Source organism: Argiope bruennichi, chromosome 11 (genome assembly GCF_947563725.1).
Source record: "Argiope bruennichi chromosome 11, qqArgBrue1.1, whole genome shotgun sequence".
Lineage (NCBI taxonomy): Eukaryota > Metazoa > Arthropoda > Arachnida > Araneae > Araneidae > Argiope > Argiope bruennichi.
The window spans coordinates 24,626,719-24,644,897 of NC_079161.1; the positions used below are offsets into that span (position 1 = coordinate 24,626,719).

Genomic DNA, 18,179 nt, shown 5'->3' on the forward strand with positions numbered 1-18,179 from the left:
CAAAGTAAAAAAAAGAAATTAGTAGCTCCATTTAGAAGTTCTTAATTAAAACCAAACGATAAGTTAAAAGAGCTATCTAAAAGTGGCGTCATTTTATAGAAACGCCGAACAACTGAATTTTCCTTTTATTCTTAAGGTTTTTTTTAATCCTTACATACCTCAATATAAGTAAAACCTTATTTTGAAATCTTTTTTTCCTTCAGATTAATTAGTAATTTTTTTAAAGCTGCATTCTGAAGAAGCTCAAATATTTATTTAAAAGTTTTCATAGTTTTTAAAACATTGTTTACTTCCTGTAATCCAGTCTATTAAATTAGTTAAAATAAAACGCGTTGAATGAAAAGTAAAATTCGGCTTTAAATGATTTTATTCTATGTAGAACTTTAGAATTTCTTCAATAGTTGGCGGTGCAGAGCATGATACATTTTTTTTATCAAAAAATACCATGGTTTAAAACATTTTGTTTAAAACTGCCAAAGTATTTTTAAACAAATTGTTTCAAAAGAATATCTCAACTTTCTTGTATAAAAAGCGCTTTTATTTATTAATTGACAGTCAAATTACAATATCTTAATACAAATTAAAAAATTATTCATTGCATTCCAATCTCCAATTAAATATCAAAACTAGTTTCAAACAAACATAGGATAAATATTATTTTCTAATCAAACAAAAACAAAAAAAATGGTAATTAAACAGCCAACTGTTGTGAAACCATTGTGGCAGGTATAAAAACCTTAAAACAAAGGATTAAATTCTGGAAAGTTCAGGAATATCTGCATTTGAGATTTTGTAGAACTTTATAAAACTTTTGAAAGTGTTTTGGAGTATTCAATAAAATTTTTATTAAACTTTTTTTTTTGCTTTTTAGATCAAGCAATAGCACTTTATAGTGGTAGTTAAACTTTTAAGTATTATCATTTAAAAACTTTTTTTATCATTCTGAGAAACTCTAAACGGCTTTAAAAGAACAATGGAACTTGTGGAAGTATTCTGGATTACTTTTTATTTCTAGTAAATTAGCAAATTCTGAAACTTGTATTTTATAGCATATTTTTCAAATAGTAACTCAAAGACATTATGGAATTCTACGAATTTTTCTTCAGAGCCTGCCATTATAAAGAATATAAAGAAGTTTAGTTATGTTAGTTATGAAAAAGTTAATGGCAATTTCTAGCTTCTTTTATGCGCAGTACAGAGAAAGTATAGTTATCGTCCCAAAATTCGAACTCGAGATTTTGACGAATCTTCACGTTTCAACCCTCCCTGAATTCGAAACACATTTTTGGAAAATGTCTGTTTGCCTGGACAAAAGTAATTCAAAAGCTTTGAGCTAGATGGATGAGATTTTGTACATGGTTTTTACATAAAATTTGTATATTCCTATCAAATTTTGCTTAAATTTTGCTGTTCGATGGAAATCCTTCTATCCGAATATTCGAATATAACATGATAATTCCAAAACAAAGAATTAAATAGATAAAATTCGTTACACAGATTTAACATCTATATTATAGACACCTGCCAAATTTGGAGGCAAAACCAATTAGGAGGTGACCATTTGTCCGTTTGCACTTTCATAAAAGTGTAAATTCGATCATTCAAAAACGCAATGACATAAATATATCAAATTTGGTATAGGGTTTTGTGACTACAAGTGTAATTTTGTGTCAAATCTCCGTTCCAAAAGAAAGAAAAAAATTTGTCAAAGACACAAATTCCATTTTTGGATAATATTAAAAACATGCCAGGGGTTAATTTCCAAATAACTCACCAAGGATGAGACGATAGATTCAATTAAAATGCTAAATTCTGGCCAGAGGTAAGTATTTCCAGTCTATTGTACGACAATGCCATTCTCTGACATATAAATTTACTAGCCGGCTTTGGCGACCAGCCGGTTCGCCAATCTTAATGTTCGTTTAAATTTTAATAGTTAAATAGGTTGAACCGGAGTTTAACCCCCTTCTTCGCCAAGTTGCGATAACGCGCCAAAGCTGGCAATCTTTATTATGCACTATAATTGGACATCTGCTCCTTTGCTTTTGAACATTTCGCAAGACCGTTGATGGCCATTTTTAAAAATTGTGCCAAGCAGGGGGTTAAACTCCGGTCGTATCATTAAATATTTTATGCAATTCCAACTTTAATAGATTCTTCAGCAAAATATTTTTAAACTTCAAATTTTGAGAGTCATATAATTCACTCATAATATTATAAAGGCCTTCAGTCATAACTTGATATGTATCTTTCTCATTTTCTGTTCCCCCTCGTAGAATTTATGGTTTAAATTAAAGTGTAAATGATTAATCTGCAACTAATATAATAATATTTTTTACTGAAACAAAGCATTTTTTTTAATAATATGATTACTGATAACAGAGTCACAGAGCGTTTAAACTTTACGGGCACTAAAGAATATCTTTCTTAATTTATATAATATCTCAAGAATTTGTCAACAAAATTTTCTCAGATTCATCATGAACAGATCGATTCATTAACAATGTTTCATTTTAAATGCATCAAACACTAAGAAAATAAAATGAATCGTTTAAAATAATCGGTCGAAAACAGGTTTAAAAAAACTACTTAAAAAACGATGTACTTAAAATTATAAGCATATACAAAAAATATATATAACTAACATAAATAAAATTTTATTACAAAAGCATGCAACTAACCTAAAAATAATTTATATCATTGAAAACAGGTTAAAAAAACTACTTAAAAAACGACGTACTTAAAATTATAACCATATACAAAAAATATATAACTAACATAAATACAATTTACTTACAAAAGCATACAACTAACCTAAAAATAATTTAAATCATCCGTTGATATCGGTTGTCATTTCAACAATCAGAACACAATGCGCATGCGTGAATTTTCTTCGCCAGTTACGGTAACGCAAATGCGTGAACTTTTCTACGCCAGTTGGATAACGCTATGCAGATTATACATTTTTAATTTCCTTTATTCTGTGTTATTTTAATTCAAAAGAACTTCAGAATGAATCTGAAACATGGATTAATTAACAATGTTTAATTTTAAATGCATCAAACATTAAGAAAATAAACAGAATCGTTTGAAATAATCGGCCGAAAAATGTTAAACCTAGCCTCATTACTGTTGGGAGAAAAAACAAACATACTGAATCCTTACTCATTTGGCGGTGGGGAAAATGGAAGATTTTTTTGGCGGGAAAGTTGGCGGTGGGGAAAATGGAAGATTTTTTTTGGCGGGAAAGTTCGTTTTTGATTAATAATTAAAATTCAAATTAAAAATTCAAAAAAGGGACCCCAGGTGCACATTCCCGACCTCTAAGATATACATGTACCAAATTTGGTAGCTGTATGTCAAATGACCTGGCCTGTAGAGCGCCAACCCACCCACCCACACACACACACATACATTGAGCTTTATTTATAAGTATAGATTAAAGAGTATGCGAGAAAGTTTTGGGGAAACCAATCCCGCTGGTTATAAAATGAATGGATACTCTTCGGAAGAAATAAATACCTCGAACGACACCAAATACATCAACTAGTATGATACACAAATTTTCAGTAATATCTCGACAAAATGAATAAAATATGCTCTTTTTTCACAGATTTTCTCCCGAAAATAAATCTAAAATTCATCCGATGGCCTTCCAAGCATTTGGTCAGGGACCCAGAAACTGCGTCGGAATGCGATTTGCTTTCATGGAAGCTAAATTAGCTTTGGCGAGATTGCTGTCCAAATACAAGCTCAAGCCGTGCTCTAAAACAGACAAGGTAAGTGCACACCTCGTTTTATATACTGCCACCAACGAACAGAGTGCTTAGATGAAAAATGTTTTGAAAAATAAATTCTTCAGCTTCTAATGAATCTTCATTTATGAAGCAAAAGTTAAAACCAATGCAAATTCAGTTTTCATGTTCTGAAGCAACATGGACAATCGAAATCCAGGGAATCGAAATCCAGGGAATCAAAATCCAGATAAGTCAACATCCAGACAGACAAAGAGGAACTTCTGAGTACCGACAGGAAAATTTTTCTTGGAATTTGGAAAATTGAAGAAACTGTTGCGAAGTCATTGAATTATTTCTTATTCACAAATTTTTCCTTGATCACAACCGTGACATCGCAGCCCTTACGTCAGAGAGAACTTCAAGGGATGTGATGCGGCGATCTCTGATTGGTCTACCATTACATCATTGTATGGCGTCAGAGTTTTAGATCTGATATGATTAAGATCTGATGTTGAAAATGCTACGGTGTAGTTCTGTTCGTGTTCCTTTTATGTGTTTATGAATGTCTCTGTATTGTGCGTTGTTTTATTAAGCATGGTTTAGTTCAATCACTAGAAAGACCGTTTTACGATCAGCTCTGCTGGTGCTGATTGGGTGCTACGTCACTAGTCTCAGGGCATGACGACAAAATTGACGACTTGGTGACAAAATAAATGGTACTGGGAACTTCTAGAAGATATAACCAATAGGAACCGAGATATGCTTGATTATTCCAGAACCTTCTTTGTCCGGCTCGAGGAACTATAAAAACTGAAACTGTTGATTCTTTCCACGTATACAGAGTCGTGTCAAGAGTCAACAGCGAATTAGTTAGTTAGTTTTATTTTAATTAGTTTGTCTAGCGAAGTGTTATGCGGAGCCCAAGCGTTTACTGAATTGAGTTGCCTGCCAATTCCAGGTATTTATTATAGAGGCATCATCGAGTCGTGTGAGGAGTAGCCAGTCGTGTAGTAGTGAGTCGACAGTTGGATAAAAGGAGGAGACAGTGGAGAATTTCAGGCGTTTGAAGAGACCGTAGAGAGTAGCTAAGAAGATTCCCTCCTGAATTCTGTTTCGCCGCTTTGTGTGCTGTGGCTGTTATTGTTACTGATTATTAATTGTCGGCTACTGTTTGTTGTAATGCGCTTCTGTGTTAGGTACGTCATGACTGTCCATTTGTTGTCTGCGTATTCTTGTCTTCGTATTTAATCTAAGTTATCGTTGTTTCTTACCGAGGCCTGTTGATTGTGTTTCTTCATCGACTAATAAATTGAAAGAATCCCGAATTCTACAACAATATGTTTATATTATCACTGCATAATTTTACGGTTTTTGCTTTGATCTTCCAGTTTTTGATAAAAGTTAAAATTTTCCATATGGCAAAGCGATAGTAGAAATAGAAACTAATTTTTATATTTTTTATATGTGCATATGTTATTTAAAAATGCGCATACATAAGTTAGAATTCTCTTTATTCTTGCATGCAATACAATTAATTATTGTATTACTTTTCGCAGAGAGATCCCGACCTGAGGATAACATTTGTCTCCATCAGTCCGAAGCATGGAGTCTGGACCAAAGTTGTGCCGGTGTGACGTGGAACAGGCTCGCAGGGAACATTTAGTTATGCAAAACTGTACAAGTATATGCATGTGATATTTTAAATCGATCTTGAAAATGTTACCGAATAAAATATTTTATTTTAACAATCTTCATTTAATATTTTTATATTTACATTTAAAAAGTTTAAGGTTTTAATTCTATCATTATTTATTGTCTTTTATACAACATATACAAAAAAACGTTGTTATCTTCAATGCAGTGTGATAGATTAAATGAGAAAGGAATGAAAAAAAAACATTACTGTAATCACATTTAAATGTTTAATATTGGAATTATATCTGCATGTAAACATTAATTCAGAAACGAAATAGTCAGATAAATATGATATGAATAAAATTAAATAAGCATATTTTTTTCATTTAGAAGCGATTTGTGTATAGGCCATTTGAAAATGCAACTTCCCATCCCTAATTTTCAGGAAATGTATAAATATAACAACTTATTTACTTAATTTTGTACATTATATCTAAATGCATCAACAATTTGAAACTATTCCTGTTAAAGTTTAAGCTTTTAGTTACGATGCATAGGAAAATTGTACATCTAGTAGAGAAAGAACTTTCTCTGTTTAAAGAAAAAATACTACAATTGCGAACAGTACTGATTTCTGATGCGCTGCATGTGCTTTGCTAAAGCACATTGTTCTCCGATTCAGTTTAGGAAAAGAAAATTTCGCCTCCAAAAATACAGTCCTCTTTTTTTTTTTCTTTTTTTTCCCATAGATATTAAAAGCATTTTTTGCTGCATGATTTTTTTCACAAGCGTTAAAATCGAAAATAAATATTTTAAAAGTTATTATTGATAAATAAAAATAATTATAAATTATTTCACTGCGATTTATTTTTTTTATTTCATAAATTCGAAGATATAGCATACATTTTATTTCAAACCTTACATTTTCATGTGTTTTTTTTTTTAATTATTATTCAACGAGAATGGAATAAATATAAATTTAACTCAAGAATACAGAAAAACTGTAACTGAGAATCCAAATTTAACTGCCATTTCAGTTACTTCTAATAACGTTGATATTATAACTCCCAAATTTACTCATCTGCAAACTGCCCGAGTATATGTAATTGGCCCAACTGGTAAAAAAAAAGTAACGCGGTGTCTCTTAGACGGTGGGAGTCGGTCTAGCTTCATTCATCCTAGTTTGATCGACTTCCTGCAACTGGAAATCACTAGCTCAGAAAAACTGAACCTTCAAGCATTCGAATCCATTTCAACAAACACTGAAACGAGACGGAAGTTCAAATTTATCTTGTCAAGCATTTGGAGCAACTCAAAAATAAATATTGTTACGAAATTTCCGGGGTTCGTTTCGATAGTGGGAGTTATATGGCGTGGAGAACGCTCAATCAGCAGGCGGCAGTAGAAAATAAAACAACTACGTTTATTTACACGAAGACACACAGGACAGCACAAAGACGACAACTATATACAGCACGGAAGACGATTATCTTCAGCCGAGACGTGCAGCATACACAGCAGCATACAACAAGTCTCTACTGCAGACAGTAGCGCACAGCTTAGTTCAGCACTAGCTTCACTCCGTCGCTGCTCCGCTTAGCTCTGGAAGGCCAGTTCTTTACCGTCGATTCCGACTACTCTCTTCTCTGTCGCTTCCTACTATTCTCGCACTCCACTGGTTCACCGCTGCCCGGCAGCTGCGGCTGCTTCCTTTTATAGGTCTCAGGAGGTGGGGGCTAGAAGCCTCTCAACCAATCAGGAACGTTCGAGGCGTAACTCGGTTCCTACTGGACGGATCGGGAAAATACTCGATGTTTCGCGTATAATCTATTTTGGCGCCAAAGTCGCCAAATTCGTCGCCAAGCTCTGGGACTTCCCATGGAACCAACTATGCTGGGAAGCAGCATCACAGGTTCGTAACAATATATATAAGCATTTGAAATTTCAAATACTTATGCCTTTCATCCATCTACTCCTCTACCTGTCTCTTCTTTTGCTCATAGTCAAAAGTTAAAACTTGCTGATCCATCAGACAGCTTAAAGGACTTACCTATAGAAATTCTGATAGGTGCTGATTTTTATTGGACTATAGTGTGTACTGAATCTCCTATTAGACTTTCTGCGACTCATGTGTTAATACCTACAGTATTTGGATGGATTCTTTCCGGCAACCGTTGGTTCACTACTATAGCATATTCTTCTGTTTCTTCAGTTCACAACATTAGCTCAGAAACTTTGGTACGTGATCTGGAATATCACGTGAGATGATTTTGGGACTTGGAAACAATTGGCATTAAAACTACGCAAGATAAAAGGATGACTATTCGTAATTCTGAAATTTTAAGTGATTTTCACAATTCATTTTGCAAAGTTGATGGCCGCCGTGTTGTAAAGTTGCCATGGAAGCCAGAGTTGATTCTTTCATCGAATAATTACGAAATAGCACTCAAACGATTTCAAATACTCCGTAACAAACTCTTTACTCATTCAGACTTAAGAGATATTTATACAGAACAGATGGAAAATTATATCGATAACCAACATATTGAACTTGCCGATAATAGTTCTTGCAACGAATCAAAACTATTTTACTTCCCTCATCATATAGTGAAAAAACAAAAGAACGACGAAAAGAAATGGCGAATTGTATTTGACGCTTCTTCTCATACACCAGGACATCCTTCCTTAAATGATGCTCTTGAGCAGGGTCCAAATTTGCTTCCAGAAATATTTGCAATATTGTTACGATTTCGACTTCACAAACTCGCAATCACGAGCGATGGACGTCAAGCATTCTTGCATCTTATTTTGGATGAAGAGGATAGAAACTGTACTAGGTTCCTGTGGTTTAGGACAGAAAAGGATGCAAAAGGAAAAATACATTTGCGAAATGAAATACTTTAATCGTTTTTCACATTTACCTTTTGAATTGACTTCTAGTCCCTTTTTGCTTTCTGCTACTCTTCGTTAATTAGCTAATATGCACTCCGATTTCTACCCTACTGCAACTAAGCACTCGGAGAATAATATTTTCATTACCGAGTGGATACTGTTGAACAAGCAAAAACTCTTTACCAAGAAATGCAAGGTTTAATGACACAGATAGGTTTACCTTTGGCAAAATGGAGCACTAACTCCAAGAACCTACAGGCTATTTGGGAACTAAAGAATATCATCTTTAAATGCAATACGCAAGTATTAGGAATTAACTGTAATACCAAAGAAGACGTGTTTCATACAGACATAAACGAAAGTATTTATCAGTTTGCTGTTCCTGCAACAAAACGTTTACTTCTTAAAATTGTATCAAAGTTGTATGATCCTTTAGGCCTCTATGCACCATCAATAGTAGTTGGAAAAATTCTTTTTCAAACCACGTGGCTCATGGGAGTTCAATGGGACGAAATTCTTCCTCCAGGCTTTGCCGCAAGCTTTAACAGATGGGTATCTGAAATATCATATTTAAACAAGATACGTATTCCTCGCTGGATTGGAATTTCTGCTACTTCTGACATATCCATGTCTTTTGCGATGCTTCGGAAAAGGCCTATGGTGCCGCATTATACATTCGTTTCACCGAGCATAACGAAACAAAGGTTCGCCTAGTTTGCAGTCGCAATAGACTTTTTCCACTTAAAAAGGTGACACTTCCACAGTTAGAACTTTTGGCAGCCTTACTAGGAGCTCGTTTACTTCACTATTTTTGCAAAGAAACTGCTTTAGATAATCAAACATCAACCCTTTGGAGTGATTCAACTGTTGTATTAAGTTGGATAAGAAATGATCCTAATCGATGGAAAACATTGGTATGTAACCGAGTCACTGAAATTCTTCAATACACTTTTCCAGCGCAGTGGCGACATTGCCCAGGCACACAGAACCCAGCAGATCATCTCTCCCGTGAAGTATACCCAGCAGAATTACCATATCTAGAAACTTGGTGGAATGGCCCGAGTTGGTTAGCGCAAATTTCAGATGCCTGGCCAGTCCAAAACATCTTAACAAATGAAGAAAAATTATTAATGGATATAGAAGCTCGTCAAGTAAAGAACCAAACATTGTGTGCATCCATTATCCAAACTTTGATCGATATATCCAGCTTCAGTTCATACACAAAAACTCTTGAGGATTGCAGCTTGGATTTATCGTTTTCTGAACAACTGTAAATCTCGACAACATTTTACTTCAGAATTGACGACTGATGAGCTGAATAAAGACAAGAAACTATTTGATTTCAGTTGTACAGAAACAGTTTTTCTGTAGAAATCAACGCACTAGAGCATAATCGTTCCTTACCTAAATCCTCAAAAATTTCTCGTTTTCGCCCATTTCCAAAAGATTACATTTTACGACTTGGTGGTAGGCTAAAATTCGCACGAATATCAGTTGAACAAAGACACCCAATACTACTTGAAGGATCTCATTATTTTGTGCACTTGTTGATTAGACACACGCACATTCGTCTACATCATTTGGGTGTTCGTCTAGTTCTTTCAGAATTACGCTCCGAGTTTTGGATACTCCGTGGTCGTCAAGCCATCAAGCGAGTGATTAAAACCTGTTTTCCGTGCAAACTATCTCATGTTTTAAGTTCTAATGGAATAGAAGCCCCTCTTCCAGCTGACAGACTTACTCCTTGTATACCTTTCGATACTACTGGAATAGACTTTGCAGGCCAGTTTATATTAGGACCTTTAAACCTTCAAATACAGCTTACATCACGCTATTTACATGTTCTACTACTAGAGCCTTGCATATCGAACTTGTTTCTGACCTTTCTGTAGACAAGTTTCTTTTGGCTTTGCAAAGATTTGTCAGTAGAAGAGGACTTCCACATGTGGCGTTGTCACTGTATATAACTACCTTCCATGCCACAAACAAAGAACTCATTTTCCTTTGGAATACATTGACTTCAGTGAAAGTGCAGCAATTCTATGCTCACAATGGTATAAAGTGGAAGTTTATTGCACCACGAACAGCTTGGTGGGAACGATGGTGGGAGCGACTAATAGGTCTAACCAAACGATGCCTTCGAAAATCCCTTGGTCGCTCATTACTAGATGAGGAAGCCTTAACTACGGTATTAGTGGGACTACATGCCTCACTCAACAGTATATCTTCCTTTGATTTATGAGCGTGGTGAGAATGATACAGAGGAAGCTTTGATCTCAGCTTATTTCGTAACTGGTCGAAAGATGACCATTGTCCCATCCGGACCTGAGTCTAGAAATGACAAACTCACAAATATTTACAGGCAACAGCAAGACTTACTGGATATATTTTGGAAAAGATGGCCCAAAGAATGTTTTGGAGATACGTACATTTCATCAAGTAGGGAATGTAAAGCAATCACCACGATTATTATAGGAGACTTGTTCCTATTACAAGAAGATCTACGACCACGAAAAATGCGGAAGAAAGCTCTCGTAGTCAAATTAATCGATGGCCGGGGCGGAAGAATTCGAACCTACATCCTTCGTGTCAAAGGAAAGGAGATTACCCGTCCAATTCAACTGGTCATACCTCTTGAGGTTGACCAGGAGGATGTTGCGGCAAGCAAGCAAACAATTCTGTATAGTTACTTTTAGCTTGAGTGGCATCATCTTGTTTTGTTGTTATTCTAAAACTACTTATATGCTTGTACGTCTACTTATAGTGAAGAATAAATGTCATACTAACGCCGTCGTCTTTAATACAGTGAGAATAAACAATGAAATATTACAAATTAAAACATTGATAAAGAGTTTGTAGTTATTTGGTTTAATATTTTAACTATATTGCGCGATTGTCACTCGACGGTGAACAATCATGATTTTCAAACAATAAGCTACAGTTTTAGTTCCAAGAGGTTTATAGTTTTAAAATAACTCCTCAGAGCGTCACTAGATGTCGCTACGATGTATGAAAAATGTAAAAGAAAATCGTTAAACGTCCTTTCTTTCTCGCTGTCAATTTTTTACAAAATGTCCCTAAACTGGCATATTCAATTGAAGATCATATTTCTTTTTTATTACTAAACAATGGCAAAGAAGTAACACAATTTCTGTAGAATTGACGTTTAAAATTCAATCATCAGAAGTCATTAATTCTTTGTGGAAATAAAATCCCTAGTTTTTTCAGTAGTCTCCTTAACAGATTTCGGATTTTTTTCACACCTTATTTATTGTCTGAAACGTAGAAAATCATTTGTCATTTAAAGCATTTTCCCAACTGGAGCCGCTATGGATATCTTAAGAATTAAAAACTATTGCACATAGTTCGCATGGAAATTCTGTTCATATAGGAGAAACCAATAGATGGAAAAATTAGAAAACATAAGACGAAAATGCAATCCAAACGAGTAAACTGTAAAAAATTTCAAAAATATGTAATTTTGTCGGTTGATTATTTTTATACATTTTTTATTATTTATTTTATCGCAAATACCAGTTTTGGTCATTCCACGGCAAACATATGGTGGAAATATTAACTGTATTGAGTAAAAGAAAAAAATAGTGATTTCTGAAAATCCCACATGAAACAAATACATAAAATGTGAAAATTGAATTCTGAAATTCCTAAGAGGAATAAACAAAGCCGTTAAACTGTAAAGCAATGCTAGGAATGCGAAAATATTCAATACAATTTTGCACTGAAGAATATGTACCAGCTTCCGATTTGTTGTGGAATGAACCATTCAACAGAAAATAATCAAGAGAAAAAGAACGAACTTATCAGTAATAAAACATTGAATTAATGAATTCAGATCAGAAATAATTTCTTGTATTTACTGTGCGCTTGCTTCATATTTCATGTTTAATGGATATATGACATTTTGTAATCTATTTTTCATTTACTTCTTGATATGCAAAATCTCTGAAATTCGATACTACACCATACAGCAAAAGTATAAATAAAAAATGCTTTTGGAAAAAGATGACCCCTTTACTTGCTCAATAGCAGAATAATCACTCAGGTAGCTAATTACTAACTGCATTGAAACACTGAGACTACAGTGCACCCACCACTAATCAAATGAGGCGTCGTGCACGGCCAACAAGTGGATGTTCAGGTTGTTTACGAAAAACCAGGAGTAAAACAGAATCTTAAGCAAGCGAGACCTCTCTATGTTATCAAAAGATGGAATAATCAATCGAAAAGCTGTAAACTTAGGAGAGATAAATCTAGAAAGGAGTGCAGAATCGGGGAACCTCAGGAGTGAGATACAACTATTCATCTTGAAACGGTGAGTACCAGATGGCTGCATTATCATAAGGGCATAAAGTAAATGCTGAGTCCAATATTAGCAAGTGTCAATTACATTATAAATATGATCAGCGGAAATAGTATTAATATAGTATTTGATTATTAGGGAAAAATCAATTGCATTAACAGTATTATTATTGGTAATGTAAACATTGAATCCGATTCTTTAATGTCCCTTTAGTAATATCACCCGAGAAAAAAGGATGCAGATACCTATTGTAATGACATCTCTGCCAATATGGATCCCCTAGCCTAGAGCGGCTTCTGCGACAGCGGTGGAAATAGGGGGTTCTGCCAATGTAATTGGATACTCCATTGCCAAAAAATTGACTACCCTGCTTGTGAGGAGAACTGCAAGAAATATAGCCTATACGCACTGACGAGATACTGTGCAGTTCCATTGAAGAATATTACGTGTGTCTGGGGTTACGGCATACATGTGGGTCTGAAAAGCAACTCTTACTTTCCTCTTCATAAATAAGGAACAATTTATACTTTGAGAACACATTTTGAATCGAATGAATTCCAGATTTTGGATTGGAAAGGGAATTCATACCACAAATACGTAAGGACGCACTGACATAGCCTTATTCCACCATCATGAATTTCATCCAGAATTAAATTTCTGGTATACTTGCACAGTTCATCAGGTTTTGATACAAGTGACACATACTAGATCAAAAGGAATCAAGTATAAAAGTATATTGGCCTGTGAATCAAGTATACAGGTTCTTTCGTTTTTTGACGCCATATACATGTTAAACATCAAATAAAATCTTAATATAAACAAAATTTATGAAAATAATTGATATATGTAAATATCAGTGAAAGATGAAAGACAATTTTTCAGTTTGAACAAAATGTAACAAACAAATAAGTTAAAAGTTGATAATACAAAGTAGAAATGCGAAATTCTGTAAAAGACATAACAAATCGCTTAAAATATGTTTCTCAGTCGACTAGTTTTGTAAAAACTTGATTTAAACTAGTAATGACAATGAGAAAAGCAGGACATTTGAATAAAATGTTTAATATTGAAATCAATATGAATGTGGGTTAGGATTTCAGTATCACACAATGGCAACACACAGTGATGTCATGGTGCTTATATCTTCTTGCTCGAGGAGAAACTAGAGAAGAAAACAAAATTAGAAGCTATTGGCAATGTGATGCCCGATTTTTAATTGGTGTAAAAGATAGTCAGCCTTTGTTCTTTTTCACGGTTTCTTTAATTATTTTCCTTGTTATAAATGTTGAGTACGTCTTTAAATTTAATTAAAACTGTTTTAACTACAATATCTTCCTTTTTCAATCGACTTTGAGTATCATACTCAAACCCACATGACTGATTAAAAAACCATTAGTGCCCTCTCGCCACAAATGAGTCGCCTGTGATTAAGGCAAATGTGTTTTATACAAAAGTGACTCAGTTTGACATCCATTTACGTATAGAAAGAGAATAACATATCCCAATGACAGGAATGTAATTTTTTTATTTGAAGATCTATGTCCTTTGTTTAGCAGAATAAGTAAAGTATAATAGAGGACACCCTAATATCTCTTGGAAAAGAAAGATGTAGGAAGATGCAGAAAAGACGATGTAGTGTTTTTCAACAGCTTCCATCATCATATTGAAAAACATCATACAATTCTCGATGCTAACAAAAAATATTAAGACTACCATATTGAAAGAGACTGAAAGAAAAAATTTCAAAGTAATCGGATGCATTCGACTGTGACAATACGAAAGCATTCATGCTATCAAAATAAATGAAATTAAGATGAGAAGAAAGTGACATTGTTTGAAGAGCACAGACAATAGACACTCTCTTAGTAGTAAACACCAAAAAGAAATTTTGAAGAAAATAGGAGAGTATCATACGGAATAGTATGGGATGGAAGTAAATGAGTCATAATTTCAAACCATTTGTGAAAATTTGCATGATGGGGAATACCAGTAACTGCAGTTAAGTTGTCCAAAATCAGAATTGGAAATCTTGTGCGGTTTCTGCAAGATAACGAAGAATTGATCTTTAAAGACACAAACCCTGAATAAAATTTTGTCTCCTTCCTCAATCAAAGCTTTCTCCAAGAAATATTAGCTTCATCAAAATTCTCCTGAATAGAGATTGAAAAAAAATAATATCCCAGGAAAGAAGACTAAGAACACAACTTCAAAGATATTTCCTTGAAATCCTGTCGAGAAAAATTTACTCTTTTACTTAAGCCTTTAAAGGGCCATTTTTTTCTAATCATACTATGTTAAAATATTTTTAGGCTAGAAATTAGAATAAAAAAAAGAGATTCATTTAGCTTATTAGATAAATTTAATTTGATTAATTAATTAATATGTTAAGAAAAAGATAATTTAATCGTAATTATTATTACCTTTTTCGGTTAGTTTTCCTAGCCAAAGTTCGAAATGTACGCGAAAATGCCTACATAAACAAAAGCATAGTTTGCTTCTGTTCTTTCTTGAGAAATTGTTTCTTTTAATCTTTAAACATATTCATCTCGTAAATAATAAATTATCATAATCTCGTGCTAATTTAATATTGTCTAAGATTAAACTATTTAGATGCAATCATCTGACTAATTAGCATAAGATTTCGGTATTTCTGATTCGAGTCGTAACTACTGTGCAATATGCAAATGTAAATCTGTATGTACATGTAAATCAATCACGTGATCGCCATGAGATCATATAAAAGCGGATGCCAGCTTTTGTAAGGATATATCCGAATCCATTCTCCCGCTCTCTGGCTTGCTTTTCGCTCTAGCGACGTTTGTTTGCTACGAGTTTCAGAAATGTCTGAGAATAGACAATATAATACTTTCTGTGCTTTTAAAATTTTGTTAAAGTAACTTCTTGATTTTATGTTTTCTGTTGAACCTTAATGAATAAATCCCGTTGATGTTTTTAAAAGGATGTTGATCTCCAATCAATGAACTTTTGAATCCTTTGCATCGTAAGTAGTATTAGTATGCGATTAGATGAACTTTTAGACCACTGCGTGATATTAGAGTTTCTTCATAATTAGATGCAGCCAATGCTACTCATCATTTCATAAGAAGAAATTTTAACATAATAATTGAGTGACAAACCAAGATGCATCATTTTGTGCGAGATAAAAAACTGAAGCATCTAGGTTTGTTTTTCTAAAAAAAATTTATCAGAACTTATGCCAACCTACATAATTTCATCCAAAGATTGATAAATTTGGTGAGAAGCATACTTCCCACGGCCCTAGAAAGGGTTAAGCAGGAAATAAGAGAGTGCTGTATATTATACGGTCCAAAAAAAGACATGTTTTTCAACTGCACAACGTGTTTTGATAAAAGCTCTATTGATCATCTAATATTTTAAAATGAAGTCATCACTTAAAATGTCCTGTAAACTTCTAGGCCTTATTGAAAATAGAAGCACAAAGATCTATTGTGGTTCCTAATAAAAGCAAGAACTTCCCATTCAAAAGTTCAAGAGGTGTTTTATCTTCTTATAGAATATTTGGTATGAAATAAATGTTACATTTCAATCAACCGCAAAAATCCAAGAGCTTCAAATACATCGAATGCTGGAAGGTGAATCAATTTAGTACTTATTTTTTGCTAATATCGCCCATACACTTTTGATACAAATATGTGGATGCGTAATATAATTCACTGAAACCAATTTAGCTTGTAACAATTTGAGAAACCACATTGAATAATTCAGGCGTGAGTTCTATGTTGCCAGTTTTAGTTTTCGCTTGTATTCCAACTGGCAAGACTGGGATATTGAACAAATTCAACTTTCACGAAGAATTGCTTGCATCTAAAATCGGCATACAACACAAACTAGTACATTGTGGAAAAAAATCTTTTTGGCAAACTGGAAGGCAAAGGTAGATTTTTTTTACATTTGAGTTACTATCTGGCAACATAAATTGTTGATGTTAAAAACAGTCAAAATTAGGGCGTGAAAATAAAGTTTAGTCCTCAAGATATTGCAGTTATCTAAAAACTTTAAATTCAAAAGTTGTTCGTCTTAATGAGGCGCTCATTTGACTAATTGGATTTATTTTTCTATCTTCCATATTAAGAAAGTTATAGCGAAATGAAAATTTCAACCCCACCACTACCATTCCCACCTCCTTTGAGTCAGATGAGTTTTCTCAAAGTCTTGTCATGCGAACTATTGCAATAAGCAGTCTTTCGATAGAAATCTACCTAAAAATTAAGACTATAGAATATGGCAGAGGACCCTTTTGAATGCATAGAAGACTAGAAGTGTTTATTAAAGAAAAACGTTTTATTTTACAGTGATTTGTACATATTGTATAGATCACTGTTATTCATTACAGACATAAATATATAAAGCCATACCAGCGTAATAAATGAGAGGATATGAAAGCTTTATATATTAACATAAAATTATAGAAATAAACTTATTTTCATAAAATTATGAAAATAAGTTATATAAAATAAAATTACATTTCAGATACCTTATATTTAATATGTTAATACCAATCATTTAATTTCTCAGCTAATTCCTATTCATTTGTGAAAGCATAAGGTGATAATATCTAATCTAAGCCTATAACAACTTAGATTCGGTTTCAATTTATTATTTTCAACCCAATTACATAGTAAGTGGTAGCACGAATTTGAAATTTACGGTATTAGCAGTTGGCAACACCTGATATTAAGTTTTTTTTAAGCTTAAAAAGATAGTTTATAAAATTTCTTAAAAAAGCGAATTTGTTTATTCCTTCTAAATGAAACATTTAAATTATGTTCTTACATAGACTGAAAGAATAAAGAAAACTTAAAATATGTCCAATAGATTGACACTTTAACGAGAAGGTTTTAACATTAAAAATACTGCTAAACAATGTATGAATCTCAAATCACTGTATGCGAAGGAAAGAAAAACGTACTTCAATCACGATTATATCGGTTTTAAAACAAAAGAAGCTATTATTATAGTGGTGTGTTGTGGTTTTCTAAGGAACTGCCCGGTTTTAAATACACTATTTTTAATCTTCACAAACACAGCTACAATACAAAATTCACAAACACTTATTACTACAGACACGCATAGAAAATTAGGTTAAAGAATAGTATGGTGGTGGGATTCCACGGTTCCCAGCCGAAAGCATTCGGCGTTAGCGCAAGGGTTGCGCATGGGGAAAAAGTCGACTTCAGGGTGCAGGTCTGCCGTTCAACTGGTTTTCCTCAGCAAAACACCACAAGGGAGCGCTCTCTGCTCAAGGGGAAAAAGAGGTGCTACAATATTTGAAATGTGGATATTTTCTCAAACTTGGAAATATTATATTCCCATATGGAAACTTGATGTCTGTAATTTGATTGTAATAAATCAGTCCTTTAGGATTTAAAATTATTCTTAAGGTGTATGTACACACTTGAAACTTCGAAAATCGTTCAAAATATCGAATATTTATTTTATTGCTTAATAATGTTCTCTGATCCTTTAGCTTTCAAACGATACCAAGATGTTGTCAATATTCAAAATATTTCTCGAGTTATAATTATTTTTTTTAGATGATTTCATAAAAAAAT

The 18,179-nt window shown here is 33.5% G+C and overlaps 2 protein-coding genes across 4 annotated transcripts in view; both read left to right on the forward strand.

Annotated features, from left to right (window-relative positions):
* The window catches only part of LOC129957010 (cytochrome P450 3A9-like), a 44,789-nt gene extending 39,300 nt beyond the window's left edge, over positions 1-5,489 (forward strand). For all 3 annotated transcript variants that reach the window (XM_056069115.1, XM_056069116.1, XM_056069117.1), the window contains 2 exons: positions 3,614-3,779; positions 5,294-5,489. In XM_056069115.1, coding sequence (XP_055925090.1) covers positions 3,614-3,779; positions 5,294-5,371 — 244 coding nt within the window. In that variant the 3' untranslated portion in view covers positions 5,372-5,489. The remainder of the gene's footprint in view (positions 1-3,613; positions 3,780-5,293) is intronic.
* Positions 5,490-7,688: 2,199 nt separating this feature from the next.
* Positions 7,689-8,276, forward strand: LOC129956494 (uncharacterized). Its single transcript, XM_056068415.1, has one exon. It carries the CDS (start codon positions 7,689-7,691, stop codon positions 8,274-8,276), a length of 588 nt encoding a protein of 195 aa, XP_055924390.1.
* The last annotated feature ends 9,903 nt before the right edge of the window (positions 8,277-18,179 follow it).